The 27,418-nt window shown below is 35.3% G+C and overlaps 4 protein-coding genes across 21 annotated transcripts in view; 2 read left to right on the forward strand and 2 right to left on the reverse strand.

Moving 5' to 3' along the window:
* Positions 1-10,625, forward strand: part of KrT95D (phosphofurin acidic cluster sorting protein KrT95D) — a 172,346-nt gene extending 161,721 nt beyond the window's left edge. For all 9 annotated transcript variants that reach the window (XM_069130836.1, XM_069130835.1, XM_069130840.1 and 6 more), the window contains 3 exons: positions 491-888; positions 2,896-3,012; positions 4,830-10,625. In XM_069130836.1, the coding sequence (XP_068986937.1) occupies positions 491-888; positions 2,896-3,012; positions 4,830-4,963 (649 nt within the window). In that variant the 3' untranslated portion in view covers positions 4,964-10,625. The remainder of the gene's footprint in view (positions 1-490; positions 889-2,895; positions 3,013-4,829) is intronic.
* Positions 10,626-14,631: 4,006 nt separating this feature from the next.
* On the reverse strand, positions 14,632-18,779 carry LOC138188794 (actin maturation protease). 6 transcript variants are annotated; one of them, XM_069130852.1, is made up of 5 exons: positions 18,329-18,779; positions 17,508-17,694; positions 17,241-17,426; positions 16,826-17,158; positions 14,632-16,740 (listed from the first exon to the last, which is right to left on the reverse strand). In XM_069130852.1, the coding sequence occupies exons 3-5, from the start codon at positions 17,408-17,410 to the stop codon at positions 16,539-16,541; spliced, it is 705 nt and encodes a 234-aa protein (XP_068986953.1). In that variant the 5' UTR covers positions 17,411-17,426; positions 17,508-17,694; positions 18,329-18,779; the 3' UTR covers positions 14,632-16,538. The 6 variants fall into 6 exon arrangements, with proteins under 6 accessions (XP_068986953.1, XP_068986951.1, XP_068986952.1 ...); XM_069130850.1 differs by having other exon boundaries at positions 14,632-16,454; positions 16,522-16,740; positions 17,241-17,694; XM_069130851.1 differs by having other exon boundaries at positions 17,241-17,448; positions 18,329-18,778.
* Positions 18,780-21,546: 2,767 nt separating this feature from the next.
* On the forward strand, positions 21,547-25,534 carry LOC138188595 (DNA topoisomerase 2-binding protein 1-A-like). 4 transcript variants are annotated; one of them, XM_069130532.1, is made up of 16 exons: positions 21,550-21,835; positions 21,908-22,114; positions 22,189-22,405; positions 22,474-22,587; positions 22,672-22,742; positions 22,827-22,996; positions 23,068-23,173; positions 23,266-23,350; positions 23,420-23,557; positions 23,619-23,800; positions 23,871-24,031; positions 24,102-24,307; positions 24,370-24,521; positions 24,590-24,799; positions 24,877-24,930; positions 25,014-25,534. In XM_069130532.1, exons 1-16 carry the CDS (start codon positions 21,755-21,757, stop codon positions 25,065-25,067), a joined length of 2,208 nt encoding a protein of 735 aa, XP_068986633.1. In that variant the 5' UTR covers positions 21,550-21,754; the 3' UTR covers positions 25,068-25,534. The 4 variants fall into 4 exon arrangements, with proteins under 4 accessions (XP_068986636.1, XP_068986633.1, XP_068986634.1 ...); XM_069130533.1 differs by having other exon boundaries at positions 21,551-21,835; positions 24,382-24,521; XM_069130534.1 differs by having other exon boundaries at positions 21,816-21,835; positions 21,908-22,005.
* Positions 25,535-25,887: 353 nt separating this feature from the next.
* Positions 25,888-27,418, reverse strand: part of ptc (protein patched) — an 87,718-nt gene continuing 86,187 nt past the window's right edge. For both annotated transcript variants that reach the window (XM_069130530.1, XM_069130531.1), the window contains one exon: positions 25,888-27,304. In XM_069130530.1, the coding sequence (XP_068986631.1) occupies positions 27,162-27,304 (143 nt within the window). In that variant the 3' untranslated portion in view covers positions 25,888-27,161. The remainder of the gene's footprint in view (positions 27,305-27,418) is intronic.

Here is a 27,418-nt window from a genome sequence, read left to right on the forward strand (position 1 = left end):
TTATTTTTAATGAAGAGTTTCTATGCCGAACTTCGAGTCTCTAACTTTTGCAGATATAGAGTTTGTCCTTTGAGAAAACAATTTAGTTTAGTTTTTCACCCCCCCTCCCATTCGGCTTGAATTTGCAGAAAAAGGTGCGGATAAGTATAGCATCGCTGGGAAATTTGTTAATCTCCGTTTTCCAAGAAATCTTCTTCGAAGAATCAAAAGATCCCCTTTCAAAAAATAAATTTCTGACTCCACTGTATCTTCATAAAAGCGTCTAAATTCCATCCAAACTCGAAAGTTGCTTTTATCTTTCACAATAGAAAGTTGTTAAAACCAACTGCTACTGACACGAATCGTCATAAAATCTTGTTATAAAAATTATTATGAAAACAAATTACAGAAGATATTAAAGTATAAAAATACAAATTGGGACTTTAGCTGTTCGTACGCTGAAGCAGAGATCATAACAAGAACCAAACATCGTTGCGCTTTAATTTCGCAGAGAAACAGACGACAGCAGCCAAATCTTCATCCCATTCATAAACGACGTCCGCGTGGGTTGTCCGGACAGCAGTTCCTCCGCGTCGGTTGACCTCGAAGAGAGCAACGTGACTATGTCTGGCTCTCCACCTTCTCTGCCACCCCCTGCATTACCTGTTCCACTTCCTGGTAGGTTAACGCCACCAAGCAGCCCGAACGTCGGTCAACCAACGAGGGAAGGCTGGGAACCGGTCGAGTTACAACTCGATTATTGGAGCAAGCAAACACAGGGTGAAAAGGGCAAGAACACATTAAGACAGGCGTTTAGGGCGTTACACGTTCAGAGACTTCCGCCTCTGGGTGAAACTCCCGGTCACTATTTGTCCATGAACTACACCACAAAGGAGAAGAAACAAAAAAGTACGTGTCAAGTTGCATCGTTTGTAACTTTCCTATTAACCAACTTTTATTCAGATGACAAATATTGGCAACTTTGCAATTGCTAAAAGTATGCGAGTACCACTGGCAAGATTAACCAGTTGGCTGTTTCTGACGCGTATACTCGTCACGAGGAAACGGCGATATTTCGCATTATGACGAGTATACTCGTCACGCGTAACAAGTACAATTTGTTGTTTAAATTCCAATTTAGTAATTGCAGTGGATTGCAGTAATGAAGTTAAACCGTAAAACAGTCATTTCGTTAATTAATTTAATTCTATATCATAATAGCCACGCGTACTCTGCGTTTGACGAGTATACTCGTCACACGTAACAAGTACAATTTGTTATTTAAATTCCAATTTAGTAATTGCAATGGATTGCAGTAATGAAGTTAAACCGTAAAACAGCCATTTAGTTAATTAACTTAATTCTATATCATAATAGCCACGCGTACTCTGCGTTTGACGAGTATACTCGTCACGCGTAACAAGTACAATTTGTTGTTTAAATTCCAATTTAGTAATTGCAGTGGATTGCAGTAATGAAGTTAAACCGTAAAACAGTCATTTCGTTAATTAATTTAATTCTATATCATAATAGCCACGCGTACTCTGCGTTTGACGAGTATACTCGTCACACGTAACAAGTACAATTTGTTGTTTAAATTCCAATTTAGTAATTGCAGTGGATTGCAGTAATGAAGTTAAACCGTAAAACAGCCATTTAGTTAATTAACTTAATTCTATATCATAATAGCCACGCGTACTCTGCGTTTGACGAGTATACTCGTCACACGTAACAAGTACAATTTGTTGTTTAAATTCCAATTTAGTAATTGCAGTAGACTGCAGTAATGAAGTTAAACCGTAAAACAGTCATTTCGTTAATTAACATAATTCTAATTTATAACAGTCTCGCGTACTCTGCGCTTGACGAGTATACTCGTCATCGCTCACTTTTTGCCACACATTTCAGGTGCACACCTTTCAAAGAGGTCGCAACATACTAACTAACTGGTTAATGATAACTTTTAGTAAAATGTAATATATTTGTGTGTGTGTGTGTGTGTATATATATATATTTACTGTCATTGGTATATTATATACGTATAATTTTAATTTAATTTTCATACGTACAATTTTTAGTCTCAATTATTTATATGTACATTATTTTGGACAATTGCAAACTCAAAAATGTTTTCTATGTTGTTTCTTTGATATTTCTAAGGAACCACTGATTGAATGCCTGAATATGTTAAGTGAAATTGTTTTTGAAAATGGCTAAATTGAACACTGTATTACGTGAGAAGATTATTTTCTTCAATAACTGAAACTGCAGACGAAAAGACAATTTCTCAAACAAGACGATGCTGAATAGAGTTATGACGATGGCCAGCATCGAGTCTTAATCTAAACACGACCCAGAACCCTAAAAGAAGCACAAAATCCACGTAGGAAGATATCCAAAACAAAACTATAAATAAGTTAGTGATTAGTACACCTGAGGGATTAATAATAGTAATCAAAAACAGAGGAAAATCTACGAAATATGGAACGAAAACATAACAAAATTAACACTGAATTTGTATCTTTTGTCAGAAGCAAAAGTACAATTTTAAGAGAAAATTTAATATCTTCGAGACTTCGAAAGAAGTTTATCGTTTCCCTAATCTTCAATTCTGTTTTACATTGTAATACGAAATTGTACAAACAATTCGGTCAATTTTTCTTTTAATATTACGAACAATCTAAAAATACAGTTGAGCTTGTAATTATTCACGTATACTATACGTACATGGATCATATGTGTGAGTATATATTCGAAACTGGTAGCATAAAATGAGATTAAATTAAATTAAAACGAGAAAATCCCAAGAGAGCAATTAGGAGTTAAATATAATTCACATTTAACTACGTTGTATTTTTCTCAAATGGTATTAGTTTTCAGAAATAAATTTTATGCGTTTGTTCGTTTCATTTGCAGTAATGAGACTGGGTAAGAAGAAAGAGAAAGAGAAGGAAAACGAGCCAAAGAGTCAAACGGTGGAAGGCGTGACACGACTTATATGCTCTGCGAAGACTCACAACATTCCATTAAGAGGTAACAACATGTCCCAGTTTTCTCATAATATTACGTGTATACAAAACGTACGAAAATCACAGTATTTTTTAGGATAAGAGAAATCGAAATTTTCTTTAGAAATTTTCTTCTTACGCAACGTAAAAATTACCGCCATATGATAATGCTATTAGACTCATATTGTAATTAAAATTATAGCGATAATTAGAACAGAATTATAGAAAATGAAGAATTTACGTTTAACTGTCGGTTGTCGCACTGGGGTTCGCCCAAAGCCAAGTTGTTGAACTTTCCAATTTCCAATTGGAACTTTCACGAAGCTGCTGTTATGAAAACAACAGAGATATTCAGTGGAACGTAGTTTCAATACCCTGGAAGATGTTTTGATAAGAAAAACGGTTAACAAACCAAGTGAGATTATTTAAAAAAGCAAAGAATCCTTGTAACTGTAAGTTTCGATAGAGAAACATTTTTAAGTGAAAAATGCTGTAACTCTTCTTACGTTTTCTCGTAAAAAATTTAACATGTTGGTTTTAAGACGTATTACTCTAAGAAATAGTTTTCGAATAAGAATACAATTATGTGAATATACAGGGTGGTTGGTAACTGGTGGTACAAGCGGAAAGGGGGTGATTCTACGCGAAAAAAGAAGTCGAAAATATAGAATAAACATTTTTCGTTTGAGGCTTTGTTTTCGAGAAAATCGACTTTGAATTTTGGCTCGGTACGCGTGCACTTTATCACGTCTCGCTATTACGGATCTCACTGTAGATCGTTGTCTCGATTGTCGTTACTTTTTAATTTTTTTTTTTTTAATTTTTCCATCGAGACAACGATCTACAGTGAGATCCGTTATAACGTACCGCACGCGTACCGAGCGAAAATTCAAAGTCGATTTTCTCGAAAACAAAGCCTCAAACGAAAAATGTTTATTCTATATTTTCAACTTCTTTTTTCGCGTAGAATCACCCCCTTTCCGCTTGTACCACCAGTTACCAACCATCCTGTATATAATGAAAAAATCAATTTACTCGCACGTACAGGTACAACCATCTTTTCTTTTAATTGTATGCGTAGATTTAGGTGTAAAAAAGTATAATAATGATTTCAATCAGTTCTTGCGCGAAAATATGTATGTAAAAGTTGCACAGAAATAAAACACGTTCGGCTGCAGCGAAAAATACACCTTTGTCACAGTTGGGTCAATATGACCCATTACTAAGTTTAGCAGCGTGATCATCAGATATTTTAAAAAACACTTCAAATTAACAGATTGTACACGATAGTCTTGAAGATATTTCTTTGCAAAGTAAAACTTAAATGACCTTAATGACTTAACGACAACCGAAGGTTAAAATATTCTACAACTTTTCCATTTCTTTATTTCATATTTCTTTCATTTTCAAGGCCACTATACAGACATTTATTGTACGCACAAAAAGGCAAATTTCTAAGTGATACGTTTACAACTTTATCATATTTCAAGTCTTTGTATTCATACGACCATGTTTATTAATTTCTTTGACTCAAGGAATTCATCAGGTTGTCCGAAAAGTTTCTTTGCTTTTCGAAGGAAACGATAGATGCACATTATTTCTTTTATATTATTTTTATTGAATTATGTATGATCCATTTAGCGATAATAAAACGATAAAAATATCTTCAATAAAGTAACACAAACCAAACAATTTGCATCTATCGTTTGCTCATAAAACGCAAGGAATTTCTGGCACAGTTTAATAGAAAGAGAATAACGTAGGTAAAATGTGGGAAAATTGTGCAGAGGAACGTTAGCACGTGGAACGTTGAAATTACACGAATAACTTGTTCTTCTTCAGTGAGCATCGACGGTACCGAGTGGTACGGCGTGAAATTCTTCCAACTGTCGGCGCAGTGGCAGACGCACATCAAGACGTTCCCGATAGCGATGTTGGAGTACAGCCCCCAGCAACAAGCAGCGAACCCCACGTAAACGCTTGCCTCGTTCCCGTCAGCGGCCAGACGTTTCGCCAGATTTCGTTTGTGTTCATGGATATTGCCAATTAGAAACAACCGCTTAGCTTATCGCGCAAAACCCGAAAGCCATGAAACCCTCGGAACGTCGGAAAATAGAGAAAAGAAAGGGAAGAAATAGCGAGACAGAGCGGAAGGTAATGCGCGATAGAGCGCCAGAGTTCGTACAGTGGTCAGTCTGCTGCTTGAAACCGCAAGTCGTTGCAGCTTGTACAGGCTTCTACAGTGTTTGAACGCTGCCTGTTCGTTTAATTGGCCCACGGTGTTGCATTACGCTCGGGTCGTTCGTTCGATTACGTTTCGAGAAGCGGAAAGCAAACTTGGAAACTGTGCGATCTGTTAACGTTTTTGCTGCTAACTGTCCGAAGGCAAAGAGAAGCCAGAAACGCAGAGAAAGAAAGAGACGCGTCTCTTCATCGCGCGTGCGCAGTTCGCCAGGAGTAGACGCGTAACTGAGACGTATCGAAGATCGGTAGACGCATAACGCCAACAAACATATCGTACTGCGATTAATATAAGATAACGACGATGACGATGGATCTCGTTGGTTACGCGAATGCCATACAGCGAGGGAACGTGCAGTTACATCGTTAGGAGTACGATGTCCGCAGCGGAAGCGAATTGCACGAATAAGATATTCGATTTTCCTGTCGGAAGCGGCACATGCGATGGATTACGAAGAATCGTTCGGGAACCGGGTTCAGCAAGCCACCCCCACCCCTTCTCCTGCATCCCCACTCCCTAGCCGTCGACGCGTGTACATATAGAAATTTTTTTAAGGACGAGCATAGGAAAAATCGATCGGTTTCGCCTGCGAGACGAACTGATACGCGTATTTGCTAAGATAGTTCTTCGTCTAAATCGCGAAGTAGCGAAGCAAAGGTTAGCGTTAAATTATGTATTTATTTAATTAACGTGTATTCTATATACATATACATAGGTAAATATATATGTGTGTGTACTTACACATGTGTGTATATACACACACACGTGTATATATATATATATACATATATATATATATATATACGATTGCATATAGCAATGGAGCATACAGCGACGTTATCGAAAGAAGTCTGTGATACAGGCAAAACATTTCTCTTAGCGCACAAACCTGTTGTTTAGGAGAAGACGATGTAGTTTCGCGAATTTTCGGGAAGTTTTCCCCAGGGAGAGAGAGAGAAGATAGACGAAAGGGAAGAGAAAAGAAGAGAAGAATAATAAGATGATGAATACGATTAGGACGATTACGAATTAGCTCATTAGTTATTATATACGTTATACTCCTTTTCTCGTTTAAGATTTCGACATATTTTTTGTATTCCATTTTATAGACTTTTAGCCGCAGGCTGCTGTAGTTTAAATACTCTATTTTCAGATTTGATTATTTGATACTTGATTCTTGCTAGACGACCTTCTCACCCTTCGACTTCGATGTAACGTATAGAGTATACTCATCCGCGTATTATTGTTTAGCCGGTAGAAATAAAAGAACAAAAAGAAAAAAAGAAAAAGAAAGAGAGGGCGAGAGTGAGCAAGACTTAATAGAAATAAATTCGTTGGAAAGACGTAGACGAGAGTATTAGGGAATAAAGAAAAAGAAAAAAAAAAGATATCGAATGACTACGTTCTTCTCATACCATCGATCGATAATGAAATTATCGTGGTGAAAAGACAGAATCGAAACGCGCTCGCGCGTTTTCTTCCTCCTTTCTAATTACATTTATTGATTATTGAATTTCACTTTAAACCGACGTTCAAAATCAACCGCCTGTCACGCGTTGCAAGTTAAGTCCGTAAGTCCCTCTTGTCCCTCAGAAGAAGAAGAAGAAGAAAGAAATAGAGTCATATCACGACGAAACGATAAAGACTAACGTTTAATACTGTGGATAATAGAAGAAAAGAAGAAACGAGATGAATAAACACGTATCATAATTTGCACGAGAAGAAAACGAGCACCGTTCGAACGATAGCTGCGTGCAACAGTCATGTACTTTCCGATTTCTTCGTTTTTTGAATGTAGCTTCGGATAAGCAAGAGAATAGACGAGAAAGAAAAAGGGAGAAAAATTAGAAGGAACGACGTAGCAGTTTACTGCTCGGTGTCTCCAGCGATATATACGTCGCGCTGACTGCTTAATGCCAAATCGAAAAAGAAGAAGAGAGAGAGAGAAAGGCTCGAGCAGAAATAAAGAGAAGAAGAAAAAACGGATCGTCCATCCGATCATTCGTTAAATTCAGAGAAAATACATTTGGAACACGAGCATTCTATCACTATGCGTAAAACAGCGAAGAGGAAATCGATAATAACGTCCTATGGTACATTAGCGAATTTACGTTCGCCGGTGTAAAATTACAGGCAAAATCTTTACCCTGTGCCGGTACATGTACACGTACACACACTCGCACACGACACACGCATACCATACGATAGTACGTACTCTGTGTCCCCCCCCCCTGTTCTCTGCTAGTCTGCAATTAGTTTGTAACGAGTATCGAACTGTGCAAATCGTAGTCCTACATTTCACATCCTTAAGCGGCTGAGAGCAATAACCCGTTTTCTGCGAATTACCCCGCGAGATACGTAGTTGATTTGAATAGCAGCTCGAGGCACTGGCAAGTTATTGCCGAGCGGCGCGTGTGCACGTGGCAACGTTCTGCTTTTCGACGCGCGATGGCCTTCCGCGAGGCTGTGCTGAGAGAAAAAAAAATAGAAGATGATCGGAGCGATCACAGCAATCGGATATTCAAATTCGAGAGAATTCGTGGATGAGATCGGATCTTCTGATTAATTGCCAATTTCTATCTTGAAATTTTTTTATCATTCTATTTTATGTATTTATATGTGTGTGTGTGTAAATTTTAATTCATTTAAAAAAATTCAATTGCGAGATCCCGCAAAAAAGAAGAAGTTTTATTCGACACATTGCGCGATCCTTTCTTACGAGAGTGACACGACTTAAAGGAAACGCGTTGACGCGCGGCTTGTCCTTTAAGGTCCCCTCACAACGATAAGCTCGAGATGAACACGACGTTTGTTCCTATTTTAAAAGTATTGATATATTTTTCTTACTATCGCTGGATTTAACAAAGTAATATTTTATCGTATCGAAGTAGACTCGTTGGCAGTTTTCGAAGAGCCGGTCGGTCGGTTCGAGTTGCGTTAGTTTGGCGAAAAAGGTGCGAAGGGAGGAAAGGCCGCGGTAGATCAATCAACGTTTGCACGCGACCCTCGGGGAAGACTTTCAAACCCGTGTAAGTTTTCAGTAGCAGCGCACATTATCGCGAGAAATAAGAGCGCGGTTGAACGCGACAAGTCTAAAGTCTAAAGGAAAGAAACTATGCCAGCAGGCCACGCGAACGATGAAACGCCAACAAAGAAACGTTGCTACGCACACACATACACGCGATATTAACTGCCTCGTTGTCAGATTCATTGAACGTATGCTGAATCGTTTTTCAGCGATCGAACCTGCCATACGATGTACATATATATATTTCTATAGGTACATATGCATATAAATATATGTATATACATATGTATAGATACTATGTGTGTGTGTATATATATAGGGTGACCCATGATTTTTCAGTAGCATATTCTACGAATAGAAATAAGAAGTTTGATAGGAATGTAGAACGTAAGCACTTGAGGAAGAAATTCAACAAAAAAAGTACGAAATAACGCGAGATTGATTTTTCATTTGACACAATGCCCGCCGATGACTATGCTACTCGTTTACGAACGATTGATACTAAGCGTACGACGAGGATGTTGTCAACAATGGACGAAGCTTTCTATAGGTCCACGTTTGTATAAAATTGATTATTTTTACTCGAAGAATATACTCGCGTCGTTTGAACGAAAAAACTTGAGACACCCTGTACATATATACTCGCACAGTTTGAACGAGGCGTTCGAGCACGTCGTTCCGCAGTTTTGCACGATGGCGTTTTGCTTTTCTGTCAGAAGGCGCGTTCAACGATGTCTCTTATCGGTGTAATTTTGACGGAACGCCAAAAAAGAAAAAGAAGAAAACAATGATGGAAAAGTTTCAAAGCCAATAAATTTGTTGCGACGAACAGCGACCGGCAATGCGAATGCAAGTTCGATCGTGACACGTCGTAGGAGACGACGCGCAGTGGTCGAGAATCCGAATAAATTAAACGGACGAAGAAGCATACTTCCGGCCACACCGGAAGCCTGGCTGTAAATTGTACAACGCAAAGACTAAAACGTTTACGTTCGTGCATACCGTTCCGTAGCTGGTGGAAGAAACATAGCGAAGTCATAGAATCGGCCGTGCGTTATGCTGTGTACGTTACAAGAATAGGAACAACAGTCGTTCAATGCGTCGTTGACTGTCTCCGTGCGAAAACCAACCTCTCAACGTACAAGCTTTCCTTTTATTCCCGCATCGTCGATATATGTAGACAATAGTGAAATTTTATGCGACAGTATAAAAAAATGTATTTTTCAATATAAGCTACCGTAGCTTGAATCAATAAATATCGTTGACTAAAATTGCGAAATTGTAAAGTTGCGAAACTGTAAAATATCGCGTCTTCGACACATTAACAGGCGCCACTGGCTATTTCCATAATCGAAGAGTGCCTGTAGAAAACGCTATAAGTGCCACGATTGGAAGATTTTGTTTTTTTATTGGACCATGTTCCACATACCCACGAAGATACTGTTGTATTATTATTAGCATCGAGTATTACTTAACGTCTGATCCAAGTGCAATTTCCCATTCCAAATAGTTCTTAATAATAGCAGAAAATAGTGTGACAAGGTCGCCTCTATATAGAGAAATATAAGTGCCAATAAAAATTAGTTAATTGCTGCTTGGCTTTTGTCTATACCATTTATCATAATTAACCAAACGTTGAGTTCTTCTTGCAGCTGAGAGACGACGCGTACAGGCTTTTCTACGAACACGGTTTTCTTTCTGGTAAACTTGAACTATTGTTGGCAACTAAGTGATTGCAGATTTTGTCATTACCACCTATGACAAAATCCGCAATCACTTAGTTGCCAAGCCAAACATGAATGTGTAGGTTCCTGTTTCCTTCCTCGAGAGCTTGTTTCTTGGCACCTACAGCTTTTCCTACGAGCACTCTGCAATCACTAAATGACAGCCAACAATCTTATCCAAGTTACTTCTGTAATACGATTACTAAACTTTCTGTAACTGGAATTAGATTGAAATTCGGAAAAGAATAAAAATTGTAGACCAGCGATAGATAGACGTTTTGTTACCACACAACACAGCGACAGTACAATAATGCAGTGCAATAGTACGATGATATGACGTGAGATGGAGGCATCAGGACGGATGATCATATGGCATAGATGTACAATTTGAAGCTCTATGACGTTATAAGAGATCTGCGATCTCGCTATATCGTTTCCACCAACTGTCGTACACGCATACCTACGCATATTTATGTCTTACGAACGTATTCAGTGTTAAAGCAGAAACGAGTTCTTTTAATCCACGATAGCGTGTAAAGGACTTCGCGTGTCCCTTAATGTTCCTCGATCTCTTCTCCTCCTATTTTACCTTACTTCCTTTTGCTTTTATCGTTGGTTCGCAAATAAACGCTTGCGTCTTCTTTCTTCTTTTTTAATTTCGACTCGTCCAAGTTGTGCAATTAATAAATAAGCTTCGTAATACGAGATTTTAGCGTCTTTAGAGACGTGCGACGATACACCCGTGACGCGTGCTCACAGTCTTTGTTCTCCTTCCCTTTCCATTCCTCTTGTCGCACTCGTAGCTAAACTGAATGGATTTATGAAAAATTGAAACGTAGAAAAATATATGAAACGCGAGAACCTATGAAAGATTCAAAGCAAACTGTCTGCGACAGAGGACGAGAACGTTCGTTTGCTTGTCCTGTTTCCTTGACGCACGCGAACATTGAAATTCAGTCGTCAGATACCAGTCGTCCGCGGTCCACAACAGCATCGTAAGATTCGTCGAAGAATTCGTTCTCTTGAAGGCTGCTACAAGCAGCGATCGCTGCGAACTTCGACTCTCGAAGCTCTCGATTCTAGTCAAAACGCAAAATTCTTCTCGAACGAGGCAATCGGTACCATCGTCGCACGAATCCGCGATGTGGCGATCGATCCGCGTAACGAGCGTCGCCATTCGGTTTCGAATTTTCCAGCGCGTTTCCCGCGAGTCTCGCGAAGCGCAGCAGAAAAGAATGGATCGATAGGCTCTATGTCAGACGATTGAGCGCGAGGATGCGATCGTTATGGACCGCAAGGACCGTGAGCACGTACGCCTGGGCCGCAATACTCTGCGAAAGCGTTTGCTACGATACGATTATTGTTTTCGTCGGCGTATAGTAAGTTTCGACACGTGTGGGCAGCCAGGCCCAAGCTCAAAGCTTACAATAATTAAACGAAAAAAAGAGGTAATTAATATATATAAACATATATACACACACGCGCACGCGCACACGCACACACACACACACACACATATATATGTCTGTATAAATATATACGTGGAGCGCGTGTTTTTCGGTACCAGAGCGCAGCGATCGGAAAGAAAAAGAAGCGAAATAGGAAAATAATTAAAAAGAGAATCAAGCGAAAAAACAAATGGATCGGTCAGAGATACGGCGTTTGACTTTCACGGGCGTTCTTAGACGTCTTTATTGCGCTTACGGCGGCCGATGTCTAAACTGTACATGTACATATGATTAACTTGTTATCAATAATATCAGAGAGTTCAATTAAAAGGGCTGTAAAACGCGTGTGCCGGCTTCCCGCGCGGGAAACTGGCAGCAACGAAATTGATAGAGGGCGGACAAAGAGAGAAGATGGAGGGGGCAACATGGCCTCCGCGTGTATCTTCACGAGCAAAGTCACATTTTTCCATTTACTTGCGCGTTCCCGTCGCGAGATCTTTCGCACTGATTTTACAGTTTTCCTCCTTCTCTTCGAGAATTAAGCGGCGAGTCGCACGACGAAGCTATGGAAGAAAAAAACCGTTCCACGAATTCTACGCGAACAATTAGACTGACAAAGATAAGAAAGATTAGAAGAGGAATTACGTGGTAGTTTGTTGATATTTGATACGCGTGTCAACTGTTTCCAGGTATCTCGTTCTACACGTTTACGCGTTTCTTCTGTTTCACGCTTTTTCTCCAAACGTCAGATGTACAGAATTTTATTACGCATGCAATATATACATATATATATCGTAGACACGTTTTAAACATATTAATTGTACGGATCTCGCTACGGACCTGGCAATAAACTCCGTTCGCGGCTGAAACGAATAATTCCGCCCAAGTTTCTAAAATACAAATAACGCGCGAACGTTCGTGCCGTTTCTCTTGAACCCTTTTACTCCCAAACTAGAAACTACGTTAACTATAATTGTATTAGTCGAAAAATTATATTGATCGTTAAATTATTCAACGTAAGCGATTTACGGAAATATTTCGCGAACGAAATTGCACGAGGATAGAGAATAAAGCTATTCGTAATTTTTCCCGAATTGCTCGTGAAATGAGATTACTGCGGAAGCGAGAGAGTCAAAGGCGAGCTTTTTTCATAAAACTCGCACGACCAACGAACTGCGAGTAAACACTGTATCATTACCGAGGTCCTTTTGTTAATTGCTCTAAAACGGGTTTAAAAGAACAAAAAAGAAAGAAAAGATCGAGGAAAATTTTGAAGGACTCGAAGAATTCGTTTCTTTTCTTTTTTCAAGTTGAACGTGAATACACACGCGTAGATCGGGCGAAGCAAAACAAAGGAGGAAAGAAAGAGAATGAGAGAAAGCAGTGAAAGAAAATAAATTTCTAATAAGTGAACGCTAGCCTTCTTTTTAATTCAACTCCCCTATTGTTGATATAATGAACATGAAATACCTATATGTGATATATATTATTATAAACATAATATTCGGATACAGGATATCATTGTTATTAATCTATAGAATAATTAGAGACGGCTTGTGTCCTGGGCGTAACACGTGGTCGTTTTATACTGTGAACGCTGTGTAATCGTTGTACAGAATATTCTCTCTGTTTTTCTTTTTTTTTTTTGTTTTCCTTTTTTCCTTTTTTTTTTAATATATTACATGTACATATGTATACATATATGTATACACAGTATAGTACCGTATGTATATGTATACATACATCTATGCAGAGTACAATATAAAACGGCAAAATAGATTGTAGCTTCGTTTTATAGAGAAATATACATATAATTATTCGTCTAGTGGCATCCGCGTGAAATATATTTATGTATATGGTTTGACTTTCGACGCTCTCCCACGATCGAAGATTCAATAAAAGAAGCGTGTGAGGATCGTTGTTCCAGCGACGAAACTGTAATCGCATTCTCGTCGCGTGCGAGTCGTCTGGCGTGATCTTTTGTATTTACAAAAGACGAGAAAGAGGGAGGACATTGATCGATGATTCCCAGTCGCATCTCAGGACACAAGTAGATATATAATGTAATTAGAAAATAGTGGACAAAAAATAAACTTGTGGTAATAACTCTGTATGCTTAGAGAAAGAAAAAGAAACCGAAAACAACAATAAGGAAAAGTTACAATTTTAAAAGGATAAAAGTGAAAAAAAAAAAACTATGTTGTTGATGTTTGTAAGCTTGAAATATAAATGTAACGCAGTTTCTCGATATTCTATTACAATCCCAGTGCACCTGTACCATCCGAACGATTTAATATCTTCTTATTTCTTATTTTCTTTTTCTCTACATTCTCCTTTTCTTTCCTTTTTCTTCATTTTTCTTCATTTTTTTTTTTTTTTTTTTTTTTTGGTTACTCTTCGAACGTTGCTATTGCGTTCTGATTTCAAACTCCTAACAGGAAAGAAGAAAGTAAATCTTTCGTCGTGCAGTATGTATACTCGTAATTGAAAGATATAGATTGGCACACTTGTCTCACTAGTTCAGAAAATCTCTAGCACCAACCATACCCGATACAGTCGATTTTCGCATAGGATATCGTTTCAACGATGTTCATCGTAAAGTAACGGTCAAAGTGTAAAAGTGAAAGATAGATGATAGAGAAAGAAAGACATGTACTATACACGGAAAGAAATCTTAATGAAAACATGCTTTGTAAATGATAACATCTCTTTATATTTGTATCACGTTTAAAGCTAAATACCGACAACAAATCAAGTAAAAATTACGCGAGTTACAGAAAAAAGAAACAAGTGTCAACAATGATCACAATATTAATCTCTTATAACGTAACGCGGCACCACGTACCGCTGCTTTGTCTTGGCTCTGTGTTGCGTTGGCTTTTACACTTTTCGAATCACACAGGCGCGATGTACATCGATGTAGTCGATGACGATTTATACATCGGCACGAACTAAAATCCTTCGAAGAAAAAGCTCGATAACTCCCATTAATCGAAACTACTTCCTTCCCATCGATTAAAAGGCGATAGGTATATATAGAAGATGTAACAAGTTCACGTGTTCTAAATGCTTTTGAAATGAAAGGTTCAACTCTGCTTCTCCGACTCCAATGAAAAGACTGTATCGCGGTAAGTAACGGAAGACGTATTTTTTTATTACTCTTGAAAATCCCTATTTTCTTCTATTACGCGATTCGTACGAGTTTTACGAAGTTAGAGCAGAAAAAATACGTGTTATTTTAATTTTCTTTTTTTTTTTTTGTTCCTTTTTGATTATCATTAGAAACATCATGGAAAACGGGGAAACCATGTACGTGCACCGATAAGTAGCATTCGTCGTATTCGTTTTACTTTACAAGAGTATCTTTTGATTGCGACAGGGCAGCAAATCGAAGAAGCTTCGCGATGTGAGAATAGGCACGGTATACAATTATCCTTTTTCCCTTTTTTTTAATGAATGAACCTCGTTACTTTGCGGCACTTGGGTACAGTTTTTATTATTTTTTCTTTGTCTTCTTTTAACTTTCTCCTTGCTCTTTGTTGTTTTGTATTCGATCCGAAACTACTCAACGGAGTCTACAAATAATATAGCATCTCTGTCGAACCTGCTTTACGCGTTTTTATCCGACGAATTTGATAAAGAAAACGCTTAAGATACCGTACAACTGGAAAGACGAGCCAGTCATAAGATATCTCCAGGTTTTTGTAGCTTTCCGTTCTTTTTTCTCTTTTCTTTTTATGATCGTTACGTATTAATATCAGTAAAAACTACGCTCGTACTTTACATACCGGTAAATACATAGTAAAACAAGCATATCGTAGAGTTCTACACAGTAAGATCCTCTCCTTATAGCGCGTTGCTTCCAAGACCTTCGGTACAGCAAAGTGATATTTGACGATATATTCGTAAAATGAATTTTTATAGATTTTTAAGTGTAAGTTTGGATATTTTTATATGTATTTGTATATTCGATAAAGAGATTTCGATATAGTTACCAAGTGATAAATTTAATTCTCGATTTACACGATTCAGAGAAGATACATTTAATTCTGTTTGATAAAAGTTTGAAAAAATGCGGGAAAATTTGATAGGAATCTCAATTTAAAGCTTAATATATAATTTCAAAGACATAGTGTATATATGTATCGCTATCCTATCGTTATTAGGCAATTTGTCATTTGTAAGTTACTACTTATGAGTAAAGCTTGAAAGACTGTTTCATGTAAATATAAAAATGATATGTAATAAATTTGAAAGTAAATTGCACATTTTATATTGGATAATGAAACGTGTCTTAATTCGTATGATTTCGTGAAACTAGTCTACCGTATCTAGCAAATATAATAATTCATTCCGTATCTTAAAAGCAATGCGCCCAACAATCCGGTACACACGAACATTAAGTTGTATTGCCTCAAATGCAATTGCGAGACTGTTGCTATAGATAGATTTAGTCTTTATTCACAATGTTAAGATAAAACAAAGATTCATAATTATTGATTGAAAACCTACAGTTTCTTCGCTAAATAAATATACTTGGTTTTTTTTTTTTTGTTCCAGCTAGTGTTACGATCCCAATAAATCCTAGCTAATACACGTAGATATTTATTTTATGCAGATATTCTTTATAGACTTTTCTTTCTCCTCATCAACGTTTGTCTCTTTCATGCACGTGTACATGCCCATTTTATTTTGTTATGCCTGCACTTAACACGTGTCGCACCACAGGAAAAGCTCGATACGTCGAAACAACGAAAGAAAGAATCTTTCAAACCGTCAGGTGCAGTCAAACGTACGTAATAAATCATTATTTACACTGCATGTTAGAACTCAATGAATGATATTCTTGTCAATTCATTACATCTAATGCCGAATTTTTGGGAATCTTAATACCCCCCTTCAAATGTTGATCAACAAATGCATTGCGAGTTAAAACACATGTTACTTAAAAGCAATACGGTTTTACAAGTAATCAAATTCCGCAGCAGCTGTGCAAACGTTATGCCTTTGAATATTTACCATATACTGTAACGTGGATACAGTAATATTATAATAGTAATTTCTGTCTTTCGCTGTGATATTAATTACCTACAATTCTTGTACAAGATCTTATATGTATGGGTGCAACGCCAGTGCCCTACCACGCAAACCTCTCTGACCTCCGACTCCTCCTTTTGGTATCACGTATCCTCCAGCATGTCTAGCTGTTCCTTCTTCTTCCAAATTACCATTGCTCTCGATTAAATCGCGTAACGGCCAACAAGCTAAATGACGTGATTTTCCATGACGTGCTAAGACATGATATCCTTGTCTGAAATACACATCACAGTGACTCAGTCACAAGAATGTTTACTTTCAATTAAAATTTAAAAACAATAGGAAGAGATGTGACATACCTAGATGAAATTAGACCCACAAGTAGTGCCCAATGAGCTTTATGGCCTCTTTTTAAGCATGGAGCATGATTGAAATCAGAATCGTATGGAATTAGTACCATTGCACCATGAGCCAAAGCGTGTGTCAATGTGTCTGGGCATTGCTGTAAATCCACTAAGATATCCGGTCTATGGTCAGGCAAATATTCAGCCGCTAGTGTGCCCATAAAATCAACACTATATACTTCTCCATGTTGTGTAAAACCCCTTACACGAGCTTCAGCTAGGAGTTGACTCACAGAAACTGGTTTTGTGTATTCTTGCGATGCCATAGCAAGTGCTACTAAACCACATCTGTTAAATAGTAACGTAATTATTGTTATTGTTTAGATTTATGTGTTTCATCTATAAATAATAAATTACAGATGAAACTCACTGTGGCCCGTCTTGCAAAATTGGTTCAACTTGACAAAAATATGTAACTTCTGCATCTTTCAGTTCATTTCGGGATATCAGCTTTTCAATTTCTGCCTCAGCAGATGTAAGGGTAATTTTGGCCCAAGGAGGCAGTGAGTCTGCATCGCTGACTTCAGTTTTTTCACACATAGGTGCCTCTGGCAAACTTGAGAGAGGTGGAGGTGGTGCTGGCATTTTTCAATAATAAGTACGATACGAACAGTTACTTTGTTCAATTAACAAATACCTGGCCGCACGTTACAATAAAATGATGGTAGTTTCCACAGCTATGAAATCATGCACCTACGCTTTAGTATTTTCAATTTGAAAATTGCCATTTCTTAGTGGTAGTCTTCCTGTTCACTGGTAAGTCGCATAATGTTCCCAGTTCATCGTAAATGCAATCCTATTGAACGTTCTTGCAGAGATCCAAGCTGAAATATCAGTGGAAAAACAGCATGCGACTTGCAACGTACAATCAAAACCATAAATAATAATTAATTAGCAAAAAAATTAAGACAATTTATATGTGGTACTTAAAAATAGTAAATAATGTAACATATCGATATTAATATCGATTTTGCTCTAACAAAACACTTTCTGTGCCATTACTTCATTACGACAGAAAAAAGAAACGAAACTACGCAGTCACTGGATTATTGCAATTACTTTTATCCGTTACTCATTTAACCTTGAGGAATATGTTTTTACAGTATCTGTCATAGCTCGATGAACGTGAATTGCAAAAAAATTTTAAACGATATCATCGACAGTAACTGTTTTTGACAAAATCAATCAGGTCGCGCGACAACTGGCAGTGATGTTTTTACCCGAGTTTCGAGATATATTTAATACTTCTTACGGCCTCTAATATAAGGATGAACTCGTTGCAAAAGTTCTAATGGCAGCACATCGCACGATCGACATTGGACGGAATAGCAGTTGACGATAATATACAATATACATATCAAGTGATGATTATCGATCCAATATTATACGATTGTTGTACACGGAAGATCAAATTTAGATCGGACAATCAATCGGGTGATCAGTATTTGTTTACCGTACCTAAAATGCAACAAAATCGGTGCAGCACGATTTTGACGTTTGCACGTCCCCCCTATTCACCCTGTGACTCATGCACATACATTATATAATTCTTCGATAGAAATTAGAATTAACACTCGAGTGCATTGACGTGACGGTATTAAGAGTACGCTCGGATGCGCGACAATTCTCCAACGAACTACGATTACTGCCCCGATACGACTGAAATTTGAATCCTCTCTGAGAGAGCTCTCTCAGGCTGGCATAGCGCACTATGTCTTATTCGCAAGCGTCTGTCACGATATACAGTCTGATAAGAAATTTCTCGTAGGTGCTGCAGTTCCGAAGATGATTCACCAGTTTAGGCAAGTGCATTGTTTGCAAGAACCCTAGCCTCGGGAAATATATTGTTTATCTCTTTTCACTCCGACTCGAACTCGAATTGAAACAGGTGCGGGGATTTCGATACGTATCGCATGAGACCGTATTCCTATACTATTGTCATAGATAATAGGTTTAATGCAGTTCTAATAGTACTATGAAAGCTGATTGGCTGAAATGTCTCGAATACGCCAATCGTTGCCCATTGCTGGACATAATTCGACGCATCGAAATGCTGCATATAAAATATATCACACAAAAGGATCGAAAATAGAGCTAAATTCTGCAAATGTCTGCAATCTGCGATTGACATTTAAACTTTTTTATGGATTTATATATGATTGTACATTTTCAAAGCTCTGGTAGTTTAAATAGTAATGTTCGTAATCATATTTTGTTTTCTTGAATTTTGTGACGAGCAAAAATAGATCTAATTGATCTAACTTTTTGACGATTATACAAAGTTTTATCATTGTTTAAGGATAGGATAGACATGGCATTAAATAGAACTTTATGTCTCACGTTTTGAAATACCGACCGAGAAAAAGATCAGAATGTCTCTTACGCCCTCTATGATTTACTAAGGCGACTGTTATAATTTATATAAAATGCTATTTACTGTTAGTGCGGCATACACGTGTGCGTAGACGTGCATGTCAGTTCATGAGTATGTGTGTATATAGATATGGTATGTGCCATGTGAACTTATATTAGTGAAAGCTACTCCCTCTCCGACTTTGATGATTTTGAAATATATCATTTTGTACAATTTTTCTTATGTATATAATCGGCGATCGGTTTTGTTTCCTGAAATTTTTCGCAAGAAACTATCGCTACTATTATAGTACATTTCTGTCTATTTGAGCATCTGTGACAACGTATGCGCATCGACGAAGAACAGAATAGACATGACATTTAATGTTTCTTGCAACTGTAACTTCAGGAAAAATAATATTCTTTCAAATTTTTGAGTATGTAATGTTGTGATATGTGTAGTCAAAAAAATGTAGGATAGAAACATATTATTCATCACATCACGGACAGTTTCTTTACACATTTAAAACGAACAACGTCATATCAGGAGTCATTTTTTTGGGACCACCGGTTCTATCTCCACTACATATTTTCAGGCCCAATTTGCAAGCAGCAATTTGCCATTACGTTTTAGAATAGCGTAGATTTATATCAAACAGTTTATGACGGGAATGCCAAACGATGCGGCAAATTAATCCAAACTGCTCATCGGTTGGATATTTTGAAACGAGATTTTATTCGAATCTTTTCGTCAACTACGATCCTTGATATTTTAGGTCAACTGAGGTACAAGACGTTTAAACCAAGTTTGTCTATCGGTGCCAGCCGATATTCTTCATTCTTTATTGAATTGCCAGTGATCGAGGCGTATTTTGATTAATCGATATAGGTCATACTTGTTAAATAATTTCAGCAATTTTTATAATGTCAAATAAGATTATGTTTAATTAATATTATTCAAAAATAATTTCTGCGTCTCTACATATCACTCTACATATAATATCTTACTAAATAGAAAAAAATAAAATAATTGTCCTACGCTGTTTTATGAATGTATTTATTAAAAACAATTATCATTTTTCAAAATGATTAATAATTAGCAATTTGGAATATAGTCCTTGAGAATTGATAACAAAACTATCTTGCAAAATAAAAGAAGACATTTCTTTAAATTAAAATAATTATCACTGTTATTAATTGATATATGAATTATAAAATTTTTATTTTGTAGCACATGCGAAGATTATTTTCTGCGACAGTGGTTTTAGTTTTAATTCAAAACAGTACTAAACTAAATTGATAACGTCGCGTGCGACGCGAATACGATGTGGGGGTCATGGAGGATCACGTCTATTTTTCTCCTCTATATCCCTTCGGTGGTTTTACCTAGTTTTGTTGTTATTCTACCATTTAAACAAAATAAAACATAAAAAATTAAACAAAAAATTTAAATAGAAATTTAAATTAAACGTTTTGAATATTATTTTATTAGGTATAAAATAATATCTTTTCAAAATTAATGATCTTTTTAATTAACTACATCTTTGTCAAGAAAATCTAACCTATTATAACGTAAAATTTACAATTCTTTATAAATAAAAATGAAAATAAGACAAAATATCTATTTCGATGGTCCGGGAGTGGAAACGTTATATTATCCTTATATCAGTCAAGTGAATGTCATTTTGACAAATATAAAGTTATTTCATCGTATCAAGCGATTAAAAACAAATTTCGTCCCTGGCAATACTTAATATTTAGCGAAATTTATAGTGCTCGGTATAGTTTTTGACGTATAATTGTGTGACACATAAAGATTTTATTTTTCATTGAATATTTATTTGTCAAATAAAAATCATATCATATATAAATAACCGGTTAGACAGTATTTAAAAATGAGCAAACAGAGTAGATCTACAAAAAAGTCAAAGATTTATTTTGTTATGTCAAAGACGAAAAAGTCTAAAGAGCATTGTAGTGAAAATATGATGCGTGCGTACAATGTTAGTAAGTTTATTTTTACATAAACAATATATTTTAAGCAACAATAAAAACGATGTAATGAATTGATCTTTCAGAAATGCCTTGAATATGGTATGGAACCAGTATGGATCAGTAAAAGAGATTCTAATAAATTGAAACTTACGATATCTGATATCCTTGTGGTGGAAAATTGTAAACAAATTCCAATGAAAAAATTAACAGCTAAATGTTGGTAAGTAGAAGCTTGATATTGATGTAATGTACTGCTACATCAACTTTGCAAAGATAGTAGATCACATGATATTAATCAATATTATTTTACTGTTACAGCATAATTGATCCAGAACATTCGCCATTTTTTTGTAGTGAAACTCCAGGTAGAAGAAGTCCAGTGCATATAACAGTCATGGAAAATCTTTGTATATGTACTTCTCGTTTATGTTTAAAAGATAAGGTATATTCACTAATGATTGTTTCTGCACACAATAAAAGAGGAAATATTTAAAAATCTTATTATTATAGAGATACGTACAAGTATTAGTGACAAAGATGAGTGGAAATTTCACAACAGAGTTAGATGATAAAGTAACACATCTTGTAACATTATCTGTTTTGTCTGCTGAATATGAGGTAAGTAAATTTATATCGATAAAATTATATTTATTATTCAGTTTTATTATAACATTTAATTCTTTCTAATAGAAGGCGATACATATGAAAATACCAATAGTTACAAAAGAATGGGTTAAAGCAATATGGGAAGCAAATAAGACAGATTATGTTGAGCCAGATGACAAGAGGTTTGATAAATATAAAGTTCCTATGTTCTATAATTTAGTTGTAACAGCAACAAATATTCAGAGATGTGAAAAGGAAGAAATTTCATGTTTAATTACAAATTATGGAGGAGTAAAATACATATTGTTTAAAATTTTTCTTTTATATTTTAGCTAACTATTCCCATATTATTATTCTCTTTTTAGGTGTATATGAGTGATTTGGATTTAGACAGAGTTAATGTAGTACTTACACCAGAAAATAGTCCAATAAATGAGGAGCTTCAATATGCAAGAGAAGCAAATATTATTTGTTTAACACTAAATTGGCTATATGAAAGTATAAAAGTTGGCCATGCTTTGCCTGTTAGGTACTATATATTTCAAACAGTAAAACAATGTTATTCTTCAAGAAGATCAAATGGTAAAAAATATCTCTTTAGTGTTATAGATCTATAAATTGGTGGCTAATATAATTTTTTTAATGTTCAGTACGTAAAACTCGTAGTTGTTCTACAACAAGTTTCATAACATATGATGAACAGCGTGGCAATTATATAGATGAAACTGCATTTAAAACCTCAACAATGAGCAATGTTTCTACTGGTTAGTATTACAAAATACATGAAAGTAATTTACAGCAAAGATAAATTTTATTTTAAATTTATTCCAACTTTTCATTTTCTACAGTTACTACAGTTTTGGATAGACCTGCGTTTAATGAAGCAGAAGCGGCTGGTCCATTTTTATATGGTTGCATTGTGCGTAAATTGTACATTACATTTTTCATATTCTATAATACTCTCCGATGGTATTTCTCTAATTAATTCTTTTCTTCTCTTCAGATTTACCTAGCTGGATTTACTTCTGATCAAAGGGATAAACTTAACAGAATATTGAATGTAGGTAGTGCAATGCGATTTGATTATATATGTGACATTATAACACACGTTATTGTCGGGGACGAAGATAGCGCAGCTAGTGAACTAAAATTATTGAAATCAAAAGGATTTTGGTATAATGTTATTTTAATGTCTAAATTAATATCTATGTAAAATTCTGTAATTTAATGGATATATGATGTAGTCCATATATATTGAAACTGGAGTGGTTGGAAGAGAGTATCAGATTAAAACGGACCGCGCCAATAAAATTTTTCTTATACGAACAAGAAAATAGTACAATTCAAAAGGTTACAGAACCATCATCTTCATTAATTATGATATATACATAAAAAATATAGTACGTAATATAGGTATTTATCATGTTCATATATTTTTCCAGAATTTACAATTGCTGCAAGAAAGGATGCCAGAAGAAGGGGAAGAATCATTTAATCTCGATCAACAGGAGCTACAAAATGCGATTGGTAGTATCTGTAAATAATTGCTTACATATTTTATGAAAGAAATTGAATGTACATCTTACTTATTGCTAGTTTCAACAACTGATGAAATGATGCAAGAACATGTAGAGCTGTATATACCTGTTTTGTCTCAAACGCCAGAAAGTCTTGAGTATTTAATGCTATATGGAACAGATAATAGTAATACTATTAATGATAGACTATTTGAAGGTAATGCTGTAGTAGAATATCTACAACAATGAACTAAAATAATGGTAAAATATACATATAGGTCTGACATTTGTCGTATCTGACTTCTGTAACAAGTATAATGATGTGGTTGGAAATATAGTAGCAATGAATGGAAGAGTAGTTCCAGGTACGTTCATTGAGATTCCAGACTATGGTATTGTGCCAAAATGTGGTATGACTTTAAAGTGTACAGTGAAAGAAATTGTTACCGATTTGTTTATTGTAAGTTTCAGCTTTTTATTTCGATTTTCATATTTTGATATATTCTTTAGTATTAGCTTTTTTTTTATAGGAAGACTGTGTAAATCAGGATCGAATAGTTGAAGTTATGTATTATCATAGACCTGTATCTGTAACAAAGCATGTATTAGTAGGTTGTGTTCTTACAATCAGCAGATATGTAGGAATTGAACGATCGTATCTTGTAACATTAGCTATAGAATTGGGTGCAATGTATTATTCTTATCATATACCTTAAGGATAACTAGAGTGAATCAAGTATTAAAGCATTGTTTAATTTCAGATACCAAGATGTTTTCGCTCGTGAAATGATTATTGACAGAGATATGTATAAAAACACACATTTAATTTGTCCAATACCAAAAGGGAAGAAGTATGACGCTGCAGTAAGGTGGGAAATACCAGTTGTTACCGCAGAATGGTTAAAAGTCTGTGCGGCTCAATCAACACGGGTTGACGAAACGCCATTTCTTATCGTGAAAAGTTCAGGTATACAAATACTTAATAAATTCATATTATATATGTATATACAAAAATTTGTATAATATTAGTCCCATCTAAAGGCGCAGAAACACCAATGGAATTAGACATAAGTTTACCTCAAACTAACACAAATCAAATAGTTCTTTCTACTGAACCAGTAGCCAGTAGTTCAAGAAGCCACAACATTATTGTTTCAGAAGAATATTTTTCAAATTTACAAGTATATATTTTTTTTACATATTTCCTTTATTATAAATTTATGATCTATTACTAAAAAATATATTATAGATTCAAAATAATAATTTCAATAACATGCTGTTACTAAATAATGAACTCAGCTTACCTATGAACACAACTTCTAAACCATTAGAAACACTATGTAGTCAAGTGTTTGAACCCATCCCTTCACTAGAGACAGAAAGATCTCGGTTGGAAGGGATTAGTTATTCCTCAAATTTAATAAAAGAAGAACCTCCTTTGAGAAGGCCATTTACTAGAGTTAGTATTTTTTGTAAGCTTAATTATATACATAATACATAAATATCTAATAAATATTACCATAATTGAATTTATAGGCTGTCTCAAAACATAAAAAAATCTGGCAGGAAGAAAATGAAAAGTTACCAGAGGTAATATTCTTCATTTATATATGTATATGTGTATTGATAAATAATTTTATATATATTTATTAATAAATACTATAACATTATAGAATCATAATGCAGACGAGACATTACCTGCAGCAGCAAAAGATGGTTTCAACTAGTAGAAATTAGAAGACACAGATGACAATGGTAAAACTGACAAATGGAATTAATATGTAAGTTAAAAGAAAGTTTTAGATAAGCAAAGTATGTGAGATATGCAAATATTCATAAAGACCTAAGAACAGTAATTGACTGTACTTCCAAAATTATTATAATAGTATCATTGTATTTATATACAAATGAAGATTATACATCATACAATTAATCGTTTCTATATTCAATATATAAAAATTATTAGCTTGTATAATACTAGAAGCAGTAGTAATTTAATTGTTGCACCTCCAATTTAATTGTAAAATCAAAAGAAGTACTGGCTCTATATTTTGAAACACGATCAAAAGGATAAACGTTTTACTATAACTGTATTTGAATAGGAATTTGTGGTATAATTTAGGAAGTACGATGGAGGTACACACTGACTATGTTTTTTCTTATGAAAGTGTTTTTTATGCACAATAAAGATTCTACATCTCTAATAGAACATCTTCTTTCATTAAATACCTTATCTGCATTCTGTATGTTTACAAGATTGACTTCACATAAAAATACTTCTCTTATTGTACATAATTCTGTATCATACCTAACAAAAAACATAAACATACATACATATTGGCTGTGGAATAATATATTACACCTTTTTACATAAGAGGTACGAATCGGATAGATCGACTTATTTTATTAAATTAAGTAACGATTTTATATAAAAATATATAGGGTGACATAAATAATGAAGTATTTTTACAAATTATCATACGAAATAGGCATTGTACAAAACGAAACGCTTTAAATAATCGTGATATCAAAGTAGACACGTAGAAATAAATAATAAATAGATTTTAAATTTAATATCGCTCGAAGTCATATACACACTGCACTATAACTGTTAGTGTATAAAATAAATAGTTACTCGAAATTTTATTATCATTTTCAAGGCACCACATTGTAGTCGTTGCAAAAAAACGGCGCAAGAGAGCTACATCGTCGTAATTACTTCTAAATTAGAAAGTTCTCCCTAAACAGTATTACGTAAATGTAATCTGTAAACCTTCGGTCACCTATATACCCAAAAGGGTACCAACGATTAACCTGCACGTTATTAGATCCAAAAAGAAAGTTATGTATTGTCCGCAAAAATCTCAAACTACATATTATGCGCATAATACTATTAATATCCTCTAGAAAAGAAAACGTCTCAATATATATATACATATATATTTCTGACGGATAAACGTTTCCAAAAATATGTTACTATATAATAGGTTTGTTTTGTATAACGGACATTACAATAAGTTGTTAGGAAAAGTTCTATAAACACCCAAAACATTTCCAGTTTTTCAATCTTCGCCGTATTATTAACAATTATAGAACAGACGTTGAAATTTTTCTAGTTCATAAAATAATATCCTTATAGTTTCATGGAAACTGTCGTATACTACAGAGCGTGTAGTAAAGCATTTTCTTTGACATGCTCCTAAGTAGATTCGTTAAAAATATCATTTTATACATATATATATATATACATATATATATATATATATATATATCCCAATAATTTATCACACGTTCAATGCGTTGAAAGTGAATTATTACGAACATTCTGTTCGTACGTATGGCCCGCATTGGACGTACGATACAAATATAAATGCATCTTCGCGAACATTTATATACAATGTATCACTGCGTGTATCGATTCAGTATTTCTGAGTCATAATACTTTTGTTCTTTAATTCAAAGAGGACAAGCACGTTGCGTTATTAACGATGTGAGAGTACCTGGTAAACTCTGATCATTGGCTTTCCACGTTGTTCGTCCGCGGTGTTTTATATAAAATAAGGGCAGTGAATAGATTAGTTCGTATATCTACTTTACAAAAGATTAAGAGAGAGGTGAAACGTGTCATGTGAGAACATTACGCGAACTTATCTCGAATAAAGCCATTGCTATTTAAACTTTGGGTACTCGCACATCGCTATACGATGTATAAAGAAAATAAAGAAGAAAAGAAACTATAAATCTATCCTAGTCAGCCTTCTGTATGTTCCCGCTTTGCATGGTATTTGAGCAGTAGCTGCCGGTCTTCCCGGTACTTATTATTAGTGTTTATTTGGGTTAGTGTCTGAATCCGGTTCAGAACCGGAACCGGAAGACTCCCCAGCATTAACGTTCGCACTGCAGCGCGAGCTCCTTCGGCTACTGGAAGTCGTGTGTCTGCATTTTTCGCTACGATCCACTGTACCTACAATAATTTTACACAGAAATCAATATCCACGTAGAGCATTGCAAGAAATAATTCCATCATATTGCTTGTATGTATATTGTTTGTTTAAGATACTTGAATGAGTTACATTGA

The sequence above is a fragment of the Bombus flavifrons genome, chromosome 17 (assembly GCF_040668555.2).
Source record: "Bombus flavifrons isolate JBK064 chromosome 17, iyBomFlav1_principal, whole genome shotgun sequence".
In the NCBI taxonomy this organism is placed as follows: domain Eukaryota; kingdom Metazoa; phylum Arthropoda; class Insecta; order Hymenoptera; family Apidae; genus Bombus; species Bombus flavifrons.